This window comes from Periophthalmus magnuspinnatus, chromosome 23, assembly GCF_009829125.3.
Source record: "Periophthalmus magnuspinnatus isolate fPerMag1 chromosome 23, fPerMag1.2.pri, whole genome shotgun sequence".
Classification (NCBI taxonomy): Eukaryota; Metazoa; Chordata; class Actinopteri; order Gobiiformes; family Gobiidae; genus Periophthalmus; species Periophthalmus magnuspinnatus.
In genome coordinates this window covers 14,148,144-14,172,048 of record NC_047148.1, presented here as the reverse complement: position 1 = coordinate 14,172,048, position 23,905 = coordinate 14,148,144, and the positions used below count along the sequence as shown (strand labels likewise).

General features: G+C 40.8%; 1 protein-coding gene across 13 annotated transcripts in view; it reads right to left on the bottom strand.

Moving 5' to 3' along the window:
• Nucleotides 1–23,905, bottom strand: part of celf2 (cugbp, Elav-like family member 2) — a 138,322-nt gene that overhangs the window by 85,050 nt on the left and 29,367 nt on the right. For 8 of the 13 annotated variants that reach the window (XM_055231968.1, XM_033990136.2, XM_055231966.1 and 5 more), the window contains exon 2: nucleotides 23,018–23,053. In XM_055231968.1, the coding sequence (XP_055087943.1) occupies nucleotides 23,018–23,053 (36 nt within the window). Of the gene's footprint in view, nucleotides 1–194; nucleotides 590–23,017; nucleotides 23,054–23,905 lie in introns of those variants that run through there. The other 5 variants (XM_033990142.2, XM_055231970.1, XM_055231971.1 and 2 more) reach the window with 5 other exon arrangements.

Genomic DNA, 23,905 nt, shown 5'->3' with positions numbered 1-23,905 from the left:
TAGCGCAGCAACCCCAAAAGCCACTCGTGTAACGTTAAGCCACGGACCACAGCGCTTGTTTTGACCTGGATTCTAATCACATAGCCTGTATCGGAGCAGGGAACACACATTTTCACATCGGACAGCGCGTTTCAGGACAGCATGCACTCACACAGTCACAAAGAGAGAGAAAGGAGAAAAGAAACCCAACTCACATTCTGTCTCCGGGAACAAGCAGGCGGCTCTCCACCATCATATCGGGCAGAAAATCCAGATTGTAGGATGAAGTCATGTTGCCTGCCTGCCCTGTGTGTGTGTGTGAGGCGTGTGTATGTGCGAGGAGGCAGAGAGCGCGCGTTCGCCTTCGCCGCTGTAGAGCCCTGTCTGACAAACACAGGCGCGTCGCTCTCACTCAAACTGCGCCTGGCCACGAAGACGGAGAGGGACAGGTGCACCAGCCGAGGCCTCCCCAAAGGCAGTGTAGCCAGCCGCACACACTCTGTCCGCATCCAGCAGTTGTCACATTCTCCCCTCCTCGCGCGCCCCCATTCGCGTTTCTTTACACCGGTTTGTGTTCCGCCCGGTCCTGTCTGCAAATCCGCTCTGCAACAGCGCGCCTCACGAACTGTGGGAGAGCCAGGTGCCGAGCAGGAGGCGTGGCCCGGAACGCTGCAGCTGATCTTTAACTGTTGGGTCTCCTCTGCTCTGTTTATGTGTATGTACCCTATATGTGTCTTAAGTGCTGATTGACTGCAATGATGGAGCTTTAATGAGGACAGATTGTAACACCCTTTTATATCTAGAAGTGTCTCAAGTCGACGCCAGCGCCAATGCAAAGACTGCAGGCTGTAGAGTGACTATAGGCTGTATAGGATATATAGGCTACGCTTTTTATGGTGTTGTCTGCATAAGGTAAAATGTAGGTTAAAACTGTAACTGACATAAAAAGCTTTGGCTACTGTCCAATTTGGATATAGAAGCTCACAGGCATTTACTTGAATATTTTTGCATCATCACAGTGATGCGTTGGCGTTGCATTACTCCTGTTGTCTCCTCCTGAACACCATCCGAGTAGTCTAACATCATAAGCTGCCATGTGCGTTACAGTCAAAGGTCTGGACAAATGTGGAGCAGTACATTCCACATGGGGGTAGCTGGGTAATAATGAAGCAGCTCCTGATTGTAGGCAGAATTGCTGAGTCGGTTTATATAGTGTTAATTGTGTGGACCCAGTATGGATCCCCGTGGAGCCAGAGTGGGCTTGAATGCACCACTGTGCAGCCTCTCTGTTGCCCCACTTCCTCCTCCTCTACTGAAGAAGAGGCAGGGCTCTCCAGTAAAATAATGAGCCTCTCTTAGACAGAGAGACAGCTCTCTGGGGGAAGAATATGAGTATCTGGGTCAATGGGAAAAAATGTGCTCAGTATGCACACGTAGAGCAGGCTAAGTGTATGGCGTGGGTGGGACTTGGCCCGCGGCTCTGCTCGGGGGTCAGCCTGCATGTTTACTTGGAAGGGCTGAGGTCAGAGAGTGGATGTGAGAGGCTGATCCTACATCAGAGCCTCAGGGTTACCACTGTCCCAGGAGTGAGGATAGGCAACCATGTTTCACTGCACTTGACCCTTCACAGAAGAGAGGTGGTAAAGGACATTATATAACCCACTGCCCACTCCTAAGGGTCAATAGGATTCTCATAGGGGCCCCTTTACGAGAGGCATGGAAATAAGGCAGGAGTGACCACCTCAAGGCAGCAAGGCACCTCATTAATGAGCTTCACTTTTTATTGTATTTTGCCGGGCAGTACCTTGGGGGCAACTCTGCACCCTCAGCCATGTCTAACAGAGGCAGATCAACTGAGAGGTGATAGGTAAATGTTGACATGTATCTTGTATGTATCAAATATTCTAGATATATAATACGCAGTCTTTAAAGTATTTCTCTTTTGTTTTTGCTGTAATTTACATTTCACTATCTTATTTTTTAGACCTGATTTCCTTCTGCTCTATTTGAGTTTGGGGCCTGCATGACTATCTCAGCCTGTGACCCCTTGTGGGAGGAATTTACATTAGCATTACTGACAACTGTATATTAATTTCTAGTCATTCTTTTTACACTGAAGCAATCGTCCACTCATATTCTGCATGTGCATTCTCTGCTTACATGTTGTGCTCTGTGCCCCAATCCCCCATCACCTCTATCTGTGTGTTATCACCAAGGATCCCACGTTCTGCCAAATCCTGCTCGTGGCAAGGTCTGCCTCTGCCCTCGCTTACACTCACACTTTTGTTTCTCTTGCTTTTTTCCTGCTCCGTCTAGTTTATTTCTATCTTCTCCCGCTCCTTCATCTCACTCTCTTTCACCTCAGGCTGAAAGGAGGGGGCTCAGCTGCCTCAATAAAATAAATCGATCACTTAAAAAAGGAAGGGGGCGGACTGAGTTGGACGAGGCAAAGACAAAAATAGCATAAAGCAACTGAAACATGTAATAAAGTTGATGCATACTATTGTATTGTTTGGTTTTGACTTGTATATTATTCACAGGAGGAAAGGATTGTGGGCTGCTGATTGTACTGAGTTTTCACATGTGAATATTTAATGATAGCTTCATGAATAATTCAGAAAAGCAAGCAGTTGTGTTTGAGTGCAAGTGGACATGGGAGAAGCCGAGAATAAGACAGACTCTGACTGCTCACATCCTGTCCACTCAAACCGTCAGAAAAAACAGAGTGACCTTTCACCTGTGCATATACACGATGGCCTTGTGCACACATAGATGTATCTACATGGCAATATGGAAGATAATCTGCTCAGTATTTTTCTCCTATTCTATGTGAAGCCATCGTATACTTCTTGGAGTTATTATGTTCTCTCTATTGCTTGGTTCTTTGGACTGATAGAATGTTTCTTTGGGTCAAACAACCTTATTTATTTGATTGATTATTGAAGGTTAGGGTGACCTGGGACTACGTGCCACACTGTCAGACTATTCTGTGTTTGATTTAGTTCATAGTTCATAACAAATACATATCTTTATTTGATTGTAGTTAATGTTAATCAAGTTACATTGATACAGCTGAGGGAATCTATTAGCCCCATTGTGCCGTACCTGAAGACACAGATCTGGAGCAAAACAAGAATATTTATGCCTTAGAGCTTTCATTTTTTAACGTGGTATTTGTCAGGATCAGGATCCAGGAAGGGTGTCTGATTTTTCCAAATCCAGCAAACCCAGTGAATTGAAAGCCCTCTAGGTAATATATTTCAGTTATTATTTTTGTGTCCTAAATTGTTCCCAAGATGTGAGCATAACTGTATTTCCCCTTGTCTATTTGGTACTCTGTGTCTCTGTCCATTTCTATCATTCTCCTTCCACTTCTTCTGGTCTGTGGTGAGGACACAGTGTTCCAACACAAATCTGAGCTCTACCTGTGAAGCTGCAGGCACTACATGCTCACTGACCTGCTTTGCACATAATCTGACAATGCAGAAATCCACAACAACACTGTTCAGAGTCAAATCTCTCTCTAGTGCTTTTGAAGGCTGCGTGAACTTGTTTTACTCTGCAACAAGTCCTATTAGCTTTAAAATATTACAATACAAACAATAAGTTATTTGAAAACATAAATTGTTAAGGGGACTAAAAAACTAAAACATTGGTGCAACACTGACACCGTCCAAGGCCCTCTGTTAGACACTGACACTGTCTGACAGGTGACCTTTGACCTGTCACTGATCCTCATACACCACAGTGTGCATCAGTGCTTCTGACATGACTGCCACAGCTCGGACACACACGGGGACACACGGACATGCACGCACACACACGCACGCACACATACACACAATGGGTTTCCATGCTTCTTGGTGACCTTACAGTGATTTACATTAATTTCTTGGAGACTAATCCTACCCTTAAGCATAATTACTTGCCTAACCTTTACTTAAACCCTAACCAAATTTTATTTTCAACCAAAACTGAAATCTAAACCATGTTACTGATCTAATAATAAAGGATTTACTCCATGGGGATCTATTTTTTCCCCATAAAGGAGGGTGGTCCCCATGATGTGAGCATGTATACAGATTCAGATTAGTACCTGTCCACACATTCTGTCCATGAAAGATGCAGCACAAGTAACCCAATGTACAAATGAGGAAAGTACCAAGTTGTTCATATAGTACATTTTTAAAAGAGTATATAAGTCTGAATAATGAACAGTTTTGGTTTGGGTTTTTTTTACATAGCAATAGCATAGAATTTCATCATTTTTCTTTTCTACTTCTAAATGTTCTTGTGACTAGTGACTAAGGACAAGTCTCTTTTGAATGGCCATGAAGTGGAGGAATATTGCGAGTCCTCTGAGTGCGTTGTGTCTGCTCCACCTGCAGTGCAACAGTGCGGCCTGCAGCTGTAATTGGCCAGTGAGGAGCCCCGCCATTCATCACCATGGCCCTGTTCCCCACCATTTGTCTCTCTCGGCCTCCTCTGTCCCCAAATCTGACCAATCTTTCCCTCTATTTCCAATTTCACCCACTCCACCTCCTGCCCACCCATCCCGTCCTCCCCCCTAGCCCCCACCTACACCCCACTCCCCCCGCCCCTCTCCTGCTCTATCTCCTCATTAAAGTGGGACCCAGGCAGTAGCGGTCACTGCCTCTCATTTATTTTCATTTGAAACTGGTGCAGCTCCACTGATCCTCTGGGGCTGCTGGATGGTGTCATTCTGATAACAACCAACACACAATCAACACACTCACACACACACACACACACACAGACACACAGAGGTGGGTGAGGAAAAAAAAAAAAAAAAGATAGAACACAACGCATGAGCCAAATACGTACACAAGGAAGGGGCCCTGCAATTACACTCATATGCACATTGGCAATACACAAAGGGAGGTGTATCCGCCTGCAAATAGATGCACTTTCACACCCATTTCAATTCATTTCACAGGCATATTCACACATTTGATGTACCTGCGAGCTTTGGTGCCATGTGTCGTCCCACTTCCCCTCTGACATAGGCGTACATTTAAGATTCATGCATTTTCACATTCCTCTTTTCATCTACCTTCTAAACAAAAGTGACTACGGGCATCAAGGTTTTACTTAAATATAACCCAACAAGTCACCTGCTTTTTTCTGGCAAAATAAATCACATTACACGTGAAATCCATGCATGTTTATGTCAATTACAATCACTTCCAGAACCCCATGGAAGTCAGAACGAGAGACTGTTGACTTATTCGGTGATTATGAGGCACAGGTTTATCCTTGGCTTATGCAAGAAGAATCAAACTGTAAAACGTTGCATCACTTTGAACATGTTTTGGGCAATACAAGGAGTGTTACAGTGTACTACACGCCAATAACATGATAAAAGTCACTTTAAGTTACCTGAATACAGTGGTGTAAACTGAAATATTAATAGTGACGCTTTATAGTAACCACACCACAATTTGCAATAATGAAGCATGATGAAAGACTTAAATCATAATGAGAATCTATTTTATTATTGAACAATTTGGGTAAAATAACTACTTAAAGGGCCCATATTACGCTGTTTTCGCTGTCATTCAATCCACTGATCTATGTTATAATGTTGTTCCCTCATCAAAAACGTACCTGGAGTTGTGTTTTGTTTCATTCACACGTTTCTCAAACAGAAAACACTCTGTTCCACCTTGTGATGTCATGTGGTAATACAGGAAGTGCTCAACTGTGTGTTTTAAACTCCATACACCTTTACTAGACTCATGTGGATAATTTCAGCCCTGGAAAACAAAAAAACCGTAAAACTACAGCTTCATGACATCACAAGGTGGAACAGAGCATTTTGAGCATTGGAGATGTAGACAAACTAATAAAAAAGGTTACTCAAACATGTGTGAATGAAACAAAACACAACTCCAGGTGTGTTCTCAGTGGTGGAAAGTAACAAAGTAAAAGTAAAGCACTGAACTTAAGTACAATTTTGAGGTATCTGTACTTTACTTAAGGACATTTTAAAGTGGTTACCTTTTGAGAGCAGGTATTTTTGGACTGGACTGAAAAAGAAAATGCACTGTTCATATGATTTGAAGGGTTTTGTTTTTTACCATCGTCATGGTAACATCCTGACTAAAGTTTTCAAGTTCAAGCATCGAGAAAAATAAATGCACAAAATTTATACGAAAAAAGAAGAAATTGATTCGTATTGTTACTGTGACCAAAATATGTATCTTTTTTTTTTTTTTAATCAATATCAGTTGTGCTAAATACTTTACTTTTTATTCTTCAAGTGCACTTTTAAACAGGTGTACGATTTTTTCATGTGATACTTTTGCTTTTACTTAAGTATTATTTTACCTTTGTATCTGTACTTTTACTTAACTAACAAAATTGAGTACTTCATCCACCACTGTATGTTTTTGAAAAGGTAACACATTTTAACACGACTTAAACATCACCAGAATCAATTTTGCGTAAGATAAGACCTTTAAGTAAGAGGTTGTTTTATTAATTAAGTATTGAGTAATTCTTAATAAAATCTTTCTTTAAGCTTCATTATGGCTAATCACAGCGTATTATAAAGTGCCACCGCTTTATTTGCTTTCTTATTATTAAAGGAGAATGAAACTGGATCAACTTTGCTCTACAAGACAGCCTTCACAAAATGTTCCAAATGTGCAATGGCCGGATAAAGAATCTTTATCCAAGGTGACATGATAGCGAGGAGAGAACCAATGGATCCCCTCACCTGAGCCATTATCGATTTGTTTGTGGGATTTATTTGCCCAGCCCCACTTCCTATACGTGTGTGTCCATGCATTGTATGAAAGTCGTGTTGGAGGAGGCCCCGGCTGACACGCTTTGATTGAAAAGGTGCTCTGCAGATTAAATTGTTGTAGTGGAGACAAGGTGAGCTCTCTTTGTGCCTGTTTTTTTTTTTTTCCCCTCCCCATTCACAAAGGCATTCGGAGGAGATAGGGGAGGGGATGGAATAAGCCGTTTTAAAGCCCATTGGCCTGACCCATCAAAGGGGTAATGGGAGGAAGAGGCAATGACTCCAAACTGTGGGTCATATCTTTAATAGCAGACTAATATTCTCCACACCATTAGATGTGAATATAGAGAGAGGGGTGGGAGAGGATGGGTAGCCCTGCTGTAAAAATGACAAGGGAAAGGCTAACAGAAACTGATTTGTAAGCGCTTAGCAGTGTTTAAAGGCATTACGTTTAATAGAATTCTTTCAAATAGTCCAATAAGGGGAAAAAAAATCAGGTTTGTTCTTGAATTCTTTTCCAAATAATATATTGAAGCAGCCCAATTATACCTAAATAAACTCTACTTTTCCTCAAGTGCAGGGAAGGATATGCTTTCAATTACAGAAAGAGAGAGCTCTGCCTGCCTCTTGTTTCAGAGGAGCATTCGTGATGGTGTATTCTGCTGGACTGTGAGAAATGTAAAATGAAATGAAAATATTGAGTGTTGACATCACAGATTATATCAACCACTCAGGCGTTTAAATCTAACATGGCGTAGGCCCCAAGCTCCACAAACACTACACTACACTATAGTGCTATGGCTGAAAAATCACAAAGCAAATTAACTCCTGGATGAAGAAGTAAATAGAAACATGATTTATTATGTAGGGCAGAATAAAAAAATACATATACAATGCCGCATATGTATTCATTATTAATTACTTATTTCTATATTTTGTGTTTCGGTTTGGGACAACATAGGTCGATAGGTTAGTATTTGTTGTTACTGAAGTGCATAGTTTTCCAGAGGAGAGTTTTTGGTCTTAAAAACTTGCAGTATTGTAATTTAGAGTTAAAAAGTCTCAATACTTGACACTGAGCCGCCAACAAGAATCCATATTCATGCTCTGTGGGAGGAATAATACAAGTATGGAAATCGGTATGGGAAGAAAACAACCGCTGTATCATGTGTATAAATAAAAATGAGACTGATTATGTTTTTGTGAGGTCAAAGCTGCCAAAATAATGACAGGAAAAACTGCCTTATCTTTATATTTGTTAGAACTGGCTGCTGGGCTATAGATAACTGTTTAAAAAGGAGCGAGGAAGCGGAATAAGAGACAGTTACAGTCACAATAAAAACTAAAAAGTGCAATTACTGGATATGCGCAAACTAGGGTGCACCTGTCTCTCTTTTGATCGTCCTGCGCAGAGCTGTAGGCCTCGTAGGACACCTTTTCTTCGTGAGATTTACATAGATTGCTGTTGCTATTCCAATCTCCCTCTGCGCGTTACAATCATAGACTGTATAAACAAGTGGACTAAGTGAGCGCGACGTCACCCGTAATGTCCGCAGTCGAATGAAGCTCATCGAGGCTAGCAGTTACGGGGGCAAAATTGAAGCTGACTGCCATATTTGGAATTACAACCGTAAGTATCATAGCAACCAAACAGCCAATCCGGAGCGAGGCTGTTGAAGGTAACGCCCCTTTCCCACCCACTACGCTGGTTTAGCAACGATGTCAGTCAGAGCTGCTTGGAATGTGGCAGCTAGCAGGTTAGCTACTGTATGTCCATTTAGATCACATGTGTCAAACTCAAGGCCCCCGTGCCAAATATGGCCCTCCACATCATTTTATGTGGCCCTCGACAGGGTAAATTAAAAGGTATGATGGCCTTAAAAAGTAATTTGAACAGGAAATACACAGTTACACAGCCATATTTTTACATCTAGGCAAATACATATGAAATATTTGTAACTTGAATAAGTAATAAATACAGAAACAGTTTATTCACAAGTTAAAAAAGTAGTTTGATTTATTTTACATCTGGCCCTTTGAGAGCAGCCATTTTGCTGATGTGGCCCTTGGTGAAAATGTGTTTGACACCCCTGATTTATATACAGTCTAAGGTTATGTTTGATAAAAATCTAAAAAAAATATATGTTGTTTGTACAGTAATTATCTATGATCTTAAATTTCCCTAAGTCCATCACCACATGCAACAACGTGACCCTGTTTTTTCTACAATTTGATGCGGTCACCCTAGCACAAACAGACCGCAGAGAGCAGTAGTCCGGGTCAGATCAGTCCTCCTCACGTCAGGTGTCTTAAATAGAGGGATGAGGCAGCACATAGACCCCGGTAAGCTCCTACTTCATGGACACGCTCACACAGGCAGTTGTTCAACAGTAGCACACTGCAGATGCATGTAAGAATCCTCAGGAGGGGTGAGGCATCTGGGTCAGGAAATCTACAGCGCTCCCCTTCAGCTGCTTGTCCCATGTGGACCCAGCACTAGCAGCAAGGGGGCGCCATCCCAGAAAGCGCTCCAAGTGCTTCAAAAGTATCAAAATGAATCTAAAGGGCATAGAGGATTTTAGTTATATTTAGTCAAAGTATATTTTTATCTAACATCTTACTGTCGCCATGGCTTTATTTTATTTTATCACAGTTTATATTTACTACTATTATTCATTGTCTTATGTTGCATAGTATTGCCAAAGCAAATTCCGAAGTTTGAGAATTTTCTTCACTGATAAAGGCAATAAAACTTTTTCTGATTCTGAGAGCAAACATACTGGTAATTTATAAAGGCAAAATAGGCTAAAAGAAGTTTGGATATTTACAGAAAATCTAAAAAGTTACTGTACTGTTGATGATCTTCCACTTCCCCATTGGCTTTTCCTTTTTGCTCTGCAGGGTTAGATCTGTAAATATTCTTTCTAGTCATTCGTTCTGGTAATTTTCCTATGCTTGCTATGAAATTTCCAATGCCTAAAAAGACCACAGCATCATGGTATAATGTGGAGTTGCGTATTTTATAATGCTTAACAATGATATGTAGTTCCTTGGTTACGTTGTACTTTGGTGTGTAGAGATTTGGTCAAACACAGATCAATTAATATCAGGGCAAAAAAGCATTAAGCATATTAACTAAAATATTATGGAGAAATTACTTTAGGCTTTTGCGATATAGTTTGACCAAATAAAATTATAGAATCACTGGGTTTTGTTAGGAATTTTAGCCAATAATGTGCTTCTGCTCATCAATTACCTACATGGGTTTATATGACGTAATGCCATTCATGTCCACGTCATGTACCTGTGTCCATCTGGCCAGCGAGCAGCCAAACAAAGTGGACACAGAAGCAGCATTTCATCCTCTGAGCAATTTGGACAAGTTTGAGGAAGTAAAAACCTGCAGAAGAAAACAGAGAGGATGACGATGTGAGGTGCCACTCTCAAACACGCCTTTTAGAAAGCCCTATGCTTTTTATTTTCACTTTCGATACACAGCCATTGAGTGTAATTGTAGCTTCAAAGAGGGAATTTTCTCAGCACGAAAGACACAACAGGTTTTTCACATACCCTTGGCTCTTGTTACATATTTAGTACATGCATGAAATTTAAGAGTACGCCAGCGTGTGTACGTGAGTCAACGAGTGAAGTCGACGTATCATGTGGATGCAGTGGGAAACCATTTGTCACAGCCTGAGCGCATGCCTCCTTTCTTTAATATAGATGTCTGATACACGGACACTATATCGGCTCTGAATTTGTGCTATACTTTCAATGTAAAGGCTAACATGTTTTCCCATAACTCCATGTGTGTTTACAGGTTCACATAGGTGCTCCATAGCGTGGTCCACTGCGGTACAAGGCAGAGTGCAAGCGAAGGTCAAGCAGGGAGCAGAGGATACAGTGCAGACATAAGGACCACATCGAGGACACGTTAAGAGACTTAAAACAGCATCACTGTGAGGAGCACTGCTTTTCCACAGATCCAGACAAATAAATGACAGTATTAGTACATTTTAATACCACGATATACCTTAATACTGGTTATCATCACATCCTTGCTTGTGATATTAATGAGATGTGTATATAAATATGATTTCTTCGACTGTCTGGTAGTGGAGCAGTGCATGGAGACCACACTGGCTTGCCTGGCTGTAGTAATCCCTTCTGACAGCTTAGCTCACTTTGTTATGTTGTGCTCCTATTGTAGCCTAATGCTACAGCTACAGCAGACCATGTAACTGGGCTTGTACTGGACTATATGCACATCCACTGGGTCTGGCTCTGCATTATACGGGACTAAGCCACCAATCAACATCACTCTAGGATCCATAGCCCAAATAAGGAGGTGGAGCAGGTGCTTGTCGGTGAAATGTTTCATTAAAATCAAACCCGGCTATTAACTGTCAAACTCACTGGTCAAATTGATTAGCAGCACTTGCAACTCTCAGTGAAAATAAACCAAAGATGGATTAATTCAACATTAATTCAGATGTGAGAAAGTAAACGTTTGTATCTCAAGTTCCATAATTGTTCCTGTACAGTGGTATAGTGGTTATTAAACAGTTGATGGTTAAATCCCAGTTCAGGCCAGAGCTGTTTTTGTGTCAGATGCTCCATAGGCACTATAATACCCATGTACCAACAGCATGCACATGCTATTAAAAATTAAAGTGAATGCATGTTTTTTATTATGTACCAAAAGGAAAGAAGGATTTTTTGAGAGATTCAGGTCTCAAGAATGTTCTGGAAACTGTGAAGTGTGTATGTGCAATGAGTTTGCAATTTTATGAGCTGCCACATGACACCACCTGCAGGGTAACAGTGAAACCAAGTGTCTTATTTTGCATAAAGACCTGGAGCATCTTTAATTTGTCACCCCCCTCTCACCTGGCTGGGCCCAAAGCCTCTCCTCCAGGGACAAGGGGCTGGGTCCAGCATGTCAGAGCCAGAAAGAAGCCTCGTGGACAGGCATGTCTCAGTGAGTGTCTGTCCCAAAGGAAGCTCTGCCCGCTCCATGTACGTGCCACATCACAGCTTCTCTCCCCACAGGAGACTGGGACTCAAGACACAGCCGGGGAACTGCTGATTAAATATTCATCTCTTTGTTTATTATGATTTATGCATGTTTCGCTGAGCCAGGGACAAAAAAGAGCGGAGTGCAAAACAGCTTCATTAGTACATATTGTGCGCATGCCTGTGCACAATGCCTATCTCTGCCTGTTGTGTTGTTAAGTGTGCGTTTGCGGCGAGCTGGCAGGTGGGGATAGTTAGGATTATGGATTGTACGTGAGCTTCATTAGAATGTTTGGCATATGGGGCAAAAATTGTCTGTCTCCAAAAAAAACACCTGCATTTTGAAAAACACATTGAAATTAAAATCCCTAAAATGATCTAGTGGGCTTTGGCATTGAAATTCAGAGGACTCTTTTACTAACTTCTAACCTAATTTTCCATTTCCACCTCTGTTGTTTGCCATGGAAATCAGATTGGCCTCTCATTGCTCTTTGTCGGATCCAAAACAGATCTCAGGCATGCGAGGGTGACAAATATTTACTCACGGGCAGTGTGCAAAACAATGGTCAATAATGGTGGATAAACGTCCAGCGCACTGCACACACTGACGTAATGAATGAAATATGCAATTATTGTGAAGCCACTGAGTATCCAAAAGTAAAAGATAACCACAACCTTTCATTGCAACATTAATAAACAAACCAAAATTTCATTCAAACCAGGAATGCACTTCTTGAGCACATCTTATCTGTGTAACTAATAAAACTCCGGCTAATATGTTCATGCTCGACATGCTGTCTGAACACTCTCCAGTCCACTTGCCCTTGGTGTTCCATTTCATGTAACAACTGAGCAATTTCAAATCCATTCTCCTCTAAATCCATTTCCTCCACAATGAAGCTCTGTGAAAAGCTGCTATCTGTCTGTTTGTGCCTCTTCCACCTGCTCCCTGCCTCTGTGGCAAAAGCTACCATTGGACATTAGAGGACATATGGCAGAGGCTCGGCCAGACACGACCCGGAGGTTACTCTGGCAACCCCATGTCCACAGTGTGCCAAGTGCAGCTTCCTCAAATACCTAACAAGGGATCTGGATATCTAACAATAGAGGAAATGCCTGGTCATATTCCGATCACTTCAGCGACCTTGAATTACCTTTATGCTTCTCATCAACATCAAAATATCCACTGTTTTACTCTATTTTTGTATCATTCACACCATTAATTGGAAGTGCATGTTAACAGTTTTTAATTGTTAGCCATAAATATACACATCATTTTAAGCCATACAATCTAAAATGGCTGAATAATGTATAGGACTGAACACTTTTTCTGCCCTAAGACCTTCTGACCTCTACATGTTTCTTTCTTTTTGTTGTTTCAGTTACTAACAGACACGTGCAGAAACTTGAGGTGATTCAAAGCAACTATTCACTTTTTAAGAATGTTTACCTTCTTATGACCTAATCACATTATGCAGTTTGAGGCCAGCACACCCCTCTCCATGCCATCCTCTCTCTCTCTCTAACACTCTCTGACAGTGAAAGGTCAGTGCCCAGTGGCTGCACAGGGGGCACTAAGTGATGTAAAGGGGTTGTCATGGTAACATGCAGTACTCAGTGATGGTGCAGGAAGATTTATGTGCCAAACAAGAGGCCGGGACCCCGACAGGATCAAAAGACTTGGGGCTTGACTGGGTGTGCTCAAAGTGTGCAGAACAACAGTGCCGCAGGCAGGGGCCTGGATGTGGCTGTAATTGACTGGCGGCTTACTGGCCTGGCAAATGGCAGGGGTGGGCCTGGGCCACTGACAATGAGGCAGATCTGCATGTAAGCTGACAGAGGCCTAAAACAGGCAGTTGTGAGCGGCGCTGTTCTGTCTGTGAGCCGGCATTTTGCTGAGCTTGGCTTAACTTTAATAAAAGGAGGATTACAAAAGTCTGAAGCCACCTCTCAGGCCCCTCTCCAGTCGAGCAACTGCTGAGGGTTGACTTCTTTCAGCTCTGTTTCTTCTTCACTCACTTCTTTTCTCTTCTCAGCGTGCTCATCACGTTCACCAGAAAAATCAGAAGAAAAATATGGCTTTCTTCCTGTCTTTCACTGTTCAGTTTTTACCACCTCTAGAGCAAGGAAATGCACCAAAACATAAATTATTTAGATTTTTTTTTTCACAATGAGCAGGTCCAAATGCTTAACTCTGCACTTTAAAAGAAAAGACAGAGAATACCATGTAAAGAAAAAAAAACAAAAAACACATTTGATACAACATTCTGCCATTAGCCCACAATATGAAGAATTCATCTTATCTTCCACTGGCACAAAGAAAGTGTGCCTCAATAGACTTAGAGATGACAAGAGGACCCATTCCTCCCTTGTACATTGTCATTCAACCATCGTTGTGGTGGACACCTCCTGATAAGCGGATGTATTGTTTCTGCTGACAATGTCATTACTGCACAGTAAACAAGTGAGGCGGGCATGGGTCAGGATGAACTAGAGCGGGCCAGAAGGTCACCAAGACAATCTGGAATGAAAGTATGAAGACCCCAAGGAACCGATAAGACTTGTGTTTCAACTATCTCCTCTCGCTCACCCTGGTTTAGCCCCCTCTCCTACTCCAAAGCCAAGGACGGGCATATGCTTAGAACAAAGCCCCTGTGCTGGCTCCTAATCAACTCTTCTGTACTCTAACAGCAGAAACAATCTTCCCTGGAGGTCACCCACAGAGCGGGCTTACAGGCAAAATGCCTCTAGGATTAGGAACAATTTAGAGGGAAAAATATAGGCTGACATATGCCCACTTTCTCACTCACCATATTTCTACATTAAACATTATGCTCCTACTTTAGAACAAATGTGAAATAAAATGCAGCCATCATAATTTCATTCCATGTGAATAATTTTAAACGGTGCGATTTTCCCCTACAGGTCCATTTGTAAAGCGTAAGGGAAGCAAATGATATCCTTCCATTCTTAACATTTAAAGAGTATTAAAGTGAGATATCATGGGACATGTACGGTATAATCATTCTGACTTGAATTGCACTTGAAATGATTAGTGGTCAGAAAATCGACTGTAGTAAAGTGGCAATTGTAAGCTGAAAGCATTTTTCAAAATCTAATGTTCTCCATTTTGCACAAAGATCAAACATAGCAATCTAGGAAGAAAGTTAACATTATAAAGTTGACATTTTAAATATTTTTTTGAGATGATCCGTAGATAGTCCATTTATTAGCCAAGGCACAAGGGAACACGAAATATGTCCTCTGCTTTCTGACCACCTCCAAATCTTAAGCTTGAACTTTGGTCAAATTGGAGGATTAGCCTATTTTAAGTAATTTTTTTCAGTTTAAAAACACATTATGAATATTTACCCAGCCATTTCAGCAACGGAATTATTTATTGATGAGGTTTATATTGCAATTATCCACATAGGATTCCAGTGCTGACTATAATAAAGTTAATACTGTGCTGATTGAGGACCCAAAAGATTTAGAGCAAACTACCATTAGAGCATCAATCGTCTGCAATCCAATACAAATATTACGGACTGTGCTCTTTTAAAATGCTGCTTTATTCCCAGTGATATCTCTGAAATGATGCCAATTAACCTAATTAGTTGCAAAATGCTGGGCTTGTGTTTTTCTTTTAGATAATTAGACCAGTTTATATCTTTAGAGTCTTTTGTTGCACTGCCCCCTAGTTTCCACACACGCTATGACTTATTTAGATTTTGTTCATGTTTTAATCAAAATTCGAAATTGTATTTGAGCAATGACTTTGACGTTAATTCATGGATATTTTGGGGGAAAACGGTGGTGGTTGTGCATGGTTCTGTTCCCATTTGGAGATTTTCAACAGGGAGATTAATTTGTCCGCTTCCATTAGTGGGGAAAGCTGCTGTCATGGCTGCTCAATTATACCTTAACAAAAATGAAAAAATACAAAGACGCAGGTGGCATCTATAATGACGAATGTGGATAGGACTGTTTGCATTTGGGTAAAATATACAAACACAGCGTTAGAAGAAGTGCTCGGGGTCAGGTGTGTTCTCCACAGTGGCTGATGGCTCATTAACAGCAAAAATTTCGGCGTTTTTTTCTTTTTCTTTTTTTTTTTCAGCTACTCAGCGTTGAAACAAAACGACACAGAGGAGAGGAGAGCAGGAGTAATGAAGAGAGAAAGAGCTTGTTTTGTTGTTGTTTAGGCTTGCCGTCTTCCTGTCGCTCTCTTTTCCCTCTTTTGTGGAGATTCCGACTTCATTAGAATTATAATGAACATGGCACAGGGCTCGCTGAAATATTTTTGGCTCCTTGGAAAAGTAAATGAATACACACGCAAATCAATTGAAATCTGCCTATTATGCCTGTTTTCTGGGTCGTATAAAACATGCATAATGGGCCACACTATAGACAGTGTCGATGCAGTAACGCGGCAATGATAATACTAATACTACGCTAAAATTAGAAACTCATTTGTCATGATTCCCGCTGTCATGGTGTATTGTGAAATCTATTTTGAAAAACATAACAATACTGATGTGCCGGTGACAAGCGTATTGATAGGCTATGAGATTGTGCGCCATGATGTTAACATTAAAGCGTAGTCATGAGCGGTGTTTTGTGTGCGAGTGTGTGTGTTGTGTACATGTATGTGTCTATGCGCGTCACTGGTTGTCGTGCTCGGCTGGTGTGGCGGTGCTGCTGTGTAGAGAGACTCGCTAATTGGCTCACCTGTCTCTCAGCCATCTGGAGCCTCTCAGAGAAATGGGGGGAAAAAATTGTCTCTCTGAGTTTTCCCCATAGCATTGCACAGTCACACACACACGCACACACGCACACATATACACAACTACAGGAATGCTATATCCATACGAGATAATAAGGTGATATAATAGATAAGAACGAAATGAGGCCTCTGTATGCAATGCAGTTGTTATGGAAAAGTCGTGTTTTCTTGGAGTGATTAAAACCAAAAACATTACGCTTTTGTCTACTGCCGTGCTACAATATACAATGATATAATGAGCAATTACTATAATACCAGTTGTATGAAATAGCTGCAAGCAACCGTGAGTGAGAGTGAGCTAATGAAGTAATGAAGTAACACTGACTTTCTGACAAATTCAAGCAGAAAAACAAAAGCAAATGTGTAAAGTTTGCAGTTATGGTTAAATATACAAATGGAGGTTTTGGTAAATTTCAGAAAAAATTCATTATAAATCAAAGAAATAAACTGACAGACTTAAACAATAACGATTATAATCATGCTTGAGATATCTATTGACTTTTTCCTATTATTGTACACGACATTGTAGTTAGATTTCATCCAAGACCATTTGAACTATGGCATTAAGAATGAAATGTGTGCAAGTTGTTTTGTTATGGGAAAAACATCTATAGAATGAATTCAGTATTATAAGAAGAAAACAGCAGCAAACACCATTCATCAGTGTATAATTGCATTCACAGTTCATAAAGGGACAATAAACATAATTGCCAGTACTATAATAATCCTCACTATGACATGAAAACTCCACACTGAGTTTAACAATACCCCCACCCACATCTCCCCCTCCTGGAGCATCAGCTGGATGAGAACAGACTGCCATCCCACAGCACCCTGGGGCATAGAGGAGAGATGCGTGTCTATGTGTGTGTGAGTGTGTGTGTGTGTCAGTGCCTGCGCAATGTGGAAGTATATGAGAAATGTGTTTTTTCTATATCAACACTGATTCTGGACAATGGACAGTGACAATGGGAAGTGACAATGTGGATGTGCTCATGCATGTGGAGAGGAACTGAATAAAATGCAATATAATGGAGGGGTTCTTATTCATTTATGAGCACTGCACAACATAATAGATGCACCATGATTGCGGTTTATTGTGTGGACCATCAAAACAAAATGTGGAAATGTAAATATCTCCACGTGTCATTCTGTACCACCAAAATCATCAGCGCAAATATGTTATCTGTATTGCAGCCTACATGAAGAACTACTTTACAACCTCACTGTCATAATTACATAATAAAACACTGCAGGCAAAACTGTACAGGACCAAAGCTTGTGTCATTTATGCAGTAGTTATTAATATATTGACACAGGATAAACTGTTCCAACTGCCAGAGGGATGTGTTTAACCTGACTTTTATGAAACGCTGTTCTGTTTGGATGAATTCCTTTATGTCATCTATATTTTGTTTCGAATCAGGCACTTCCTGTATTTTGAAATTTTCCGATTCTTTTTTAATATACTACTTTTCGTGTAAAATGTATTAACACTTGCCACAGGTATGATCCCATTAATCCAGGGGTGTCCAAACTGCGGCCCGGGGTCCAAATGCGGCCCTCAGACCAATTTTTTTTGGCCCCCAGACCTTCACGTGAACTGGCCCAATTGATCATAATCAGTATTTTTATGGCAAATTTGAGTAATCCTACCAATATAACCTAAATAACATCACGTTGCATGTTAATATTTCAAGTATGAAGTCAAAAATATGTTAAATGCACCATCTGAATTATCCACTGTATTGACCACTGGCCCTCCGTGTCAAATATTTTTCAAGATATGGCCCGCATTAATCCAACTAACAATTAGAAATACATGAAAACCTGTCACATGCACATGCTCAAACATAACACCTATCATTTCTACTTAGAGAATACTTCTTTAAATGAATGCTTTTACATTTTTCCTGAGCTAAAACAGTCGACATATCTTCAAATCCAAGCTATAAATGTCCAAGCTCAATTTTATGACTCACGCAAGTTCGCTTTCCGGCCGCTGTTGCACATGTCCATGTAAGGAATGTGGAAAACTCGTTCCTAAGAGACGGGCAGACCTAACGTGAGGAACAGGGTTAAGAGAGAATCTAAATGTCCAGCCAACTCTCCACGGGCAGTCCATCACCCCCCACACCGCCTCAGCCCCTCCATCATTAGCACTGCTTCATTATTTATGTGTGTGCATAAAAAATGAATGAACAGCGAGCATGACACCAGCAGAACTAATTCCAGCTCTCACCTAATACCAGGTCACATAAAGGTTTATTTATATGAGACTCTTGTAATAGCTGAAACGTTACTGCTAGACCTGTCGCAATAATCACTATATCAATGTATCGTTTAACATATGAAAACTGGAATAATATTTTTAGAGGTCAGTGTTTATCATGTGTGCATTTTCTTTGCACTGCTGGGAAATGTATTTAAGATTTAAGCTGGAAAATGTTGAATGAATAACTTTTATGGCTCATTACAGACGCAAACTATGTACTAAGTGTTTCATTCTGCTATTTTTTTTAATGCAGCTCATGATTTTTTAACAATATTGTAGATTTAGAGTAGTTTTTTTGTGTGGTTTAAATCTGCTCTTGAGTTTGTTGTGTCAGTGGTATAAATTAGTTTCAGTATTATCGATTATCTACATTTACTTTAGCCTAGTTTCTACCAGGGGCGGCGCCAGGAGGGGCCATGAGGGGGCACGAGCCTCCCCTAGAATGACTGATGTAGCCCTATAGCTCCCTCAAGGATTTTTGCCCCCCTTTCCACATCCAATTTCGAAAAAAATGCTCAAATGGTGTTCAAAATGAGACTGCAATAAAATAAAGAATAACACATTAGGTTTTTATAAATCACTACAGGGGCTTAAATTAGTTTAAAACAGTTGTTAAAAGGCGCTTAAGTGAGCACCCACATTGACGACCTTAGTGCCGCCTTAGCTCCTCCAGTCGAAAATGTCTGGCGCCGCCCCTGGTTACTACATCTATGACTCTTTTCTGTATATAATTGGTATATAGTATTTGGTCTAATGCCTTTGCAAAAGATTCAAAATAACACTTGTCTACTCTATATATTTACTTCAGCATATCAAACTTCAAAATATGTTATCGAGACAGGCCTAGTTACTACATCTATGACTGTTTTATGTATAAAATAGTATACAGTAGGACTTTGCAAAACATTAAAAACGATACTTTAGTCTAGTCTATATTTGATTAGTGCTAGACTGAAATGAATGAAGTTAAGATGCACCTCATGGGAGTAAATATCCTCTAGACAACTGACACGGTTGCACTGTAAAATGCAAAGCTCACCAATCTATTGCACACGTCAGTAACATTTTAGCCTGTTGCGCTGACCCGAAGTATTTTATTGTACACTTCCCAGATATTTTTTGCACTTGGGGATAAATTAGAGCCCAGAAAGAGGCCTTAAACACTAATAGCTGTCATCACTGTGGGGGAAGGATACTCCAGTTGTTGTCTTGTGCCTGCTGCAAGCCTGTTGTGCTCATAAATATTTCCAAGTGAAAAGCAGGGAAGAGCAGGGAAGGCCAGAAACAGCCCGATTAGCAGGAGCTGCGGCTGGGGACTGCTGTTGTCAAGCGGACACACTGTACCCGAATATCACATTGTGAGTCTCCATAATTATAGTCTTTGCCGTGGTGTGTGTCGGGCTTGGTAAACAGGAAGTACACCCGCATACACACACCTAGAAGTGCCAGTGCCAAAAAAAGGAACTTGAGGCCTTTAGAGAAGCTTTTGTATCTGTTCCACTGCTGCGCCGATTCTATTCAGACACTAATCAATGCTTATTTGAGCCAATTTATGTATCTTTGTACGAGGTTAGTGCGCACATGTGTGGCATCCTGTGTGTCTCGGGAGGTCATGTCAGAGCCAATAGTAGGTTTGCGCTTCATAATGACCAATAGTGAAAGGCATCTGTAGAGCCATGCTTGCTAATTATCAGCTGTGCACTTTCAAAGCACATTATCGACACAAAGACTGCAATTACATGTGCACTGAGGCTCACTTCACACCCTTCATCACACCATTCCGGCTCAAGTCTTCCTCCGTCGCCTTGATTGCCCCCTTTGCTTTCAGTCAGACCATTAGAACCCTGTATGTTTACTGCTGCAGTTATGGTACACATAATATCTCGTAAACAAGCCAATACACGTTTTGAGGAATGGCGTCTGTAGCTTGTGGAGATGTAGTATTCTTTCTTCAGTTTAACGCCATATTGATCGCAGAATAACGTGGGCAGGTGTAAGTAGACCTGTCATGATAAAGACTATATTGACTTATCATTCAATACATAAAACCTGGAACTTTTTTTTTTTTTTGGGGTCAATATTTATCGTGGGTACATTTTTTTTTTTTTACTACTGGGAAATTTGTGGTTATTTTTTGGCTATGTAATAATATTTAAGCCATAAATTATTTTCAGTATTATCATTTATTGTCTGTATTTTCTTCCTCAATATATCACACATAATTTGTTATCGTCACAGGCCTAGGTGAGAAAAATGTCTACTTGTTGGTTGGCACAGGGGTGGAACAAACTGCCGCTATCTTGACTTTTACCCTGTCTCACACATGGAACACGCCATTCCTGTTTTTCCTCGCCTTAGTAGCTCTACTTTCCTACTGCCCCCAAACACACCACTAAGGACCGGGGTGTCAGTCAAGCCCCCAGAGAGCTTCATTAAAGAAGGAGAACACTGGATCAAATTATACACCCAGTTCTCCATTTCTCTCTCTTTTTCTGGGGGGCTCGTCGACAAATGTCACAAATACCGTTCTTGTGTTGTGTGGCGGATTACTATCTGTGTGTGCCCATGCGGCAGACACAGCCTTTGCATATTTTCCCCAATCAGAGAGAAAAACAAAAGCTAAACTATTTTGCCTAATTATTCACAACTACACTCATCAACTTATTTTTTTTTTTCACCCATATCCCAGGCGTTTTTTTTCCTTTTCTTATCTCTCCTGGCGTCTCATGCTTTGCTGTGTTTTTCTTTTGATCTGAGCTGATTTACCTGCTGTGTGTGCCAGTAAAAAGAGTCAGGTGTAGCAAAAGAAAAACAATGACAAGTTGAGGAAGGTCTTGTTAAAATTCAGCACAATCTCGCTAATAGCACTGATTATACTGTCTGTTCCAGTGCTTTTTATCTTTGGAAGCTAAAGATAAAAAGCGATGTCCAAATTCTATTGTCTAGGGGCGACAAACGTTAAAAAAAAAATAGACAACTTCTCTTTTTCTTTGCACCTGTAATTGACACAACCTAATCTACAATGGCATAACAGTGGTTCTGATGATACTATATTACACCATAAGATTTAATGGAGGTCTTACTTCCCATTAGACACAGTTCATTTCACTGTATAATGAAATAGTGGCAAACGCTCCCCTTACAATAGGCCATTCATCACACTGATGCGTTTTGTTTTTTGGTTATAGGATTGTTCTGTATGGAGTAGAAACTGTATCAGCATTATTAGGCCACTTACATATTTGTGTTTGATGCTTAAGGACAAAGCTTTGGACCACAAACTCAATATGGTAAAAGGCACTACTCAAAAACCCAAAATGATTGATTATAACATGCTGGATCTAATTTTACCAAAGAGGGACCAGGTTTTCCCCGTTTTTGGGTATGTATAACCCTGTATTCTTGTTTGTTTTGGGTTCTTTTTTGGTTTTTTGACAGATGCCCTTCATATCCAGCACGCATAACAAAAATAAAACTCGCAATTCCCTTCGGCTGGGTTGAAGCGACGACTGATCTCTTCCAGACTGTTCTAAATTTAAAATAAGAAATATTTAATAATCTGAGCTAATGCCTGCATTATGGAGGTCATAAATGTTAATGAGGCAATTTATTATTAGGGCATTTCATTTGCAATCCTTTTAAAGAGATAGTTGAAGCTTTTCATAGAAACGGCAATGTTTGTTAATGCTTTGTTATAATGCAGAGGATATTTGTGATTGTATGATAAAAAAAAATGTCGTAATGAGGCTTAATGAAGGAGATGGGAGCCTTGTCTGTGTGAGTGTTTGAGAGAGGGGCCGTGGGGCAGAGACGACTGCTCAGAGATCGGTCCTTCTGTTATCTGCGCCTCAGATGAGAAATAGGTGGTACTATTTTCAGATTTCTCCTTATTTAAAGCCTCTCCCCCCTCTCCTGCTTGATGTGTTGTTCTGTCGCTGAGGGCTTTAGTTTAATGACCCGTCTTGGCTCCAGATCTGAGCCCTGTCACAGGCCCCCCTCGTCTCCTCCCCCTTCACCCATTTTCCCATCTCTTCTGCCGGCTTTGTCCACCCCACATTTTCCATACTTTTATATGAGAAACCAAAACACAAAGTTTGTGAATGGCCTACAGCAAGTTGAAAATGTGCTGCATGCTTTGAACCATAAGAAGAAAAAGTCTGAGGTGAAAAAAATGAAGAATGATTTCCATTACCTTTGTATTGGTCCGGAGAGGTCACTGGCATCTTGCCTGTAACACAAGAAAACAACAAAAGGTTATTGTTTCATTCATCTACTTCAGCTGGAGCCTGCAACTTTGGATCTGAGCAGATGCATCACGGACACTGGCCTAAGTGTAAAGAAAGAGGTCAGACTGAAGTCAATCAAAAATATTCACTTTTTTTCATTTACAGTCGGTGAAGGTGTAACTTTTCTGGTGTGAAGTCTGCCACCTACTTGTCTTCATGGAGATATCATTATTTTGCCTGGAGTGTTCCGCAGTATGGCATTAAACATGTCTCTGTAACATTTATGTCATTATAAGTGCTTTCGCTGCTCAAAAATATCTCTAAAACATGTATCATTGTCCTGAAGAGTCACTTCTCCACAGATCTGATCTGGTGGTGTCACCTGCTTGTTTCCATGAAAATAGATACGTTTAATCCCATATTGATTGATACGTTTAATGCTATATAGTGGAGTATTTCAGGAAAAGCAATAATCTTCATGTAGACACGCAGGTGGCAGACCCTCAACCAGAAAAGTTACACCTTTAAGAACATGAAACTGCGCGGAGAGGATGACTTACTGCAACATACTACTACTTAGAACTACTCAGAAGAATGACACATGTCCCATTTCATCTATATTTAACAATAAAACAAGGAAAAACACAAATCAATAAGTAAAATCTACCGAGATGAGCGCTGTAAACCATAAGGTTGAAGTCTAAAGTATTGAGCTGCCTGAATGAATATATGACCTATATCAGTAAACATCAGACTAAGGCACTTAAATTGGGCTTGTCGCTGGGATGTGCTGAGGAAGTGACTTATTCCTTTGGGTTTTCTCTGTAATTCCGCTGTTCCCTCTTCCTCTTTTT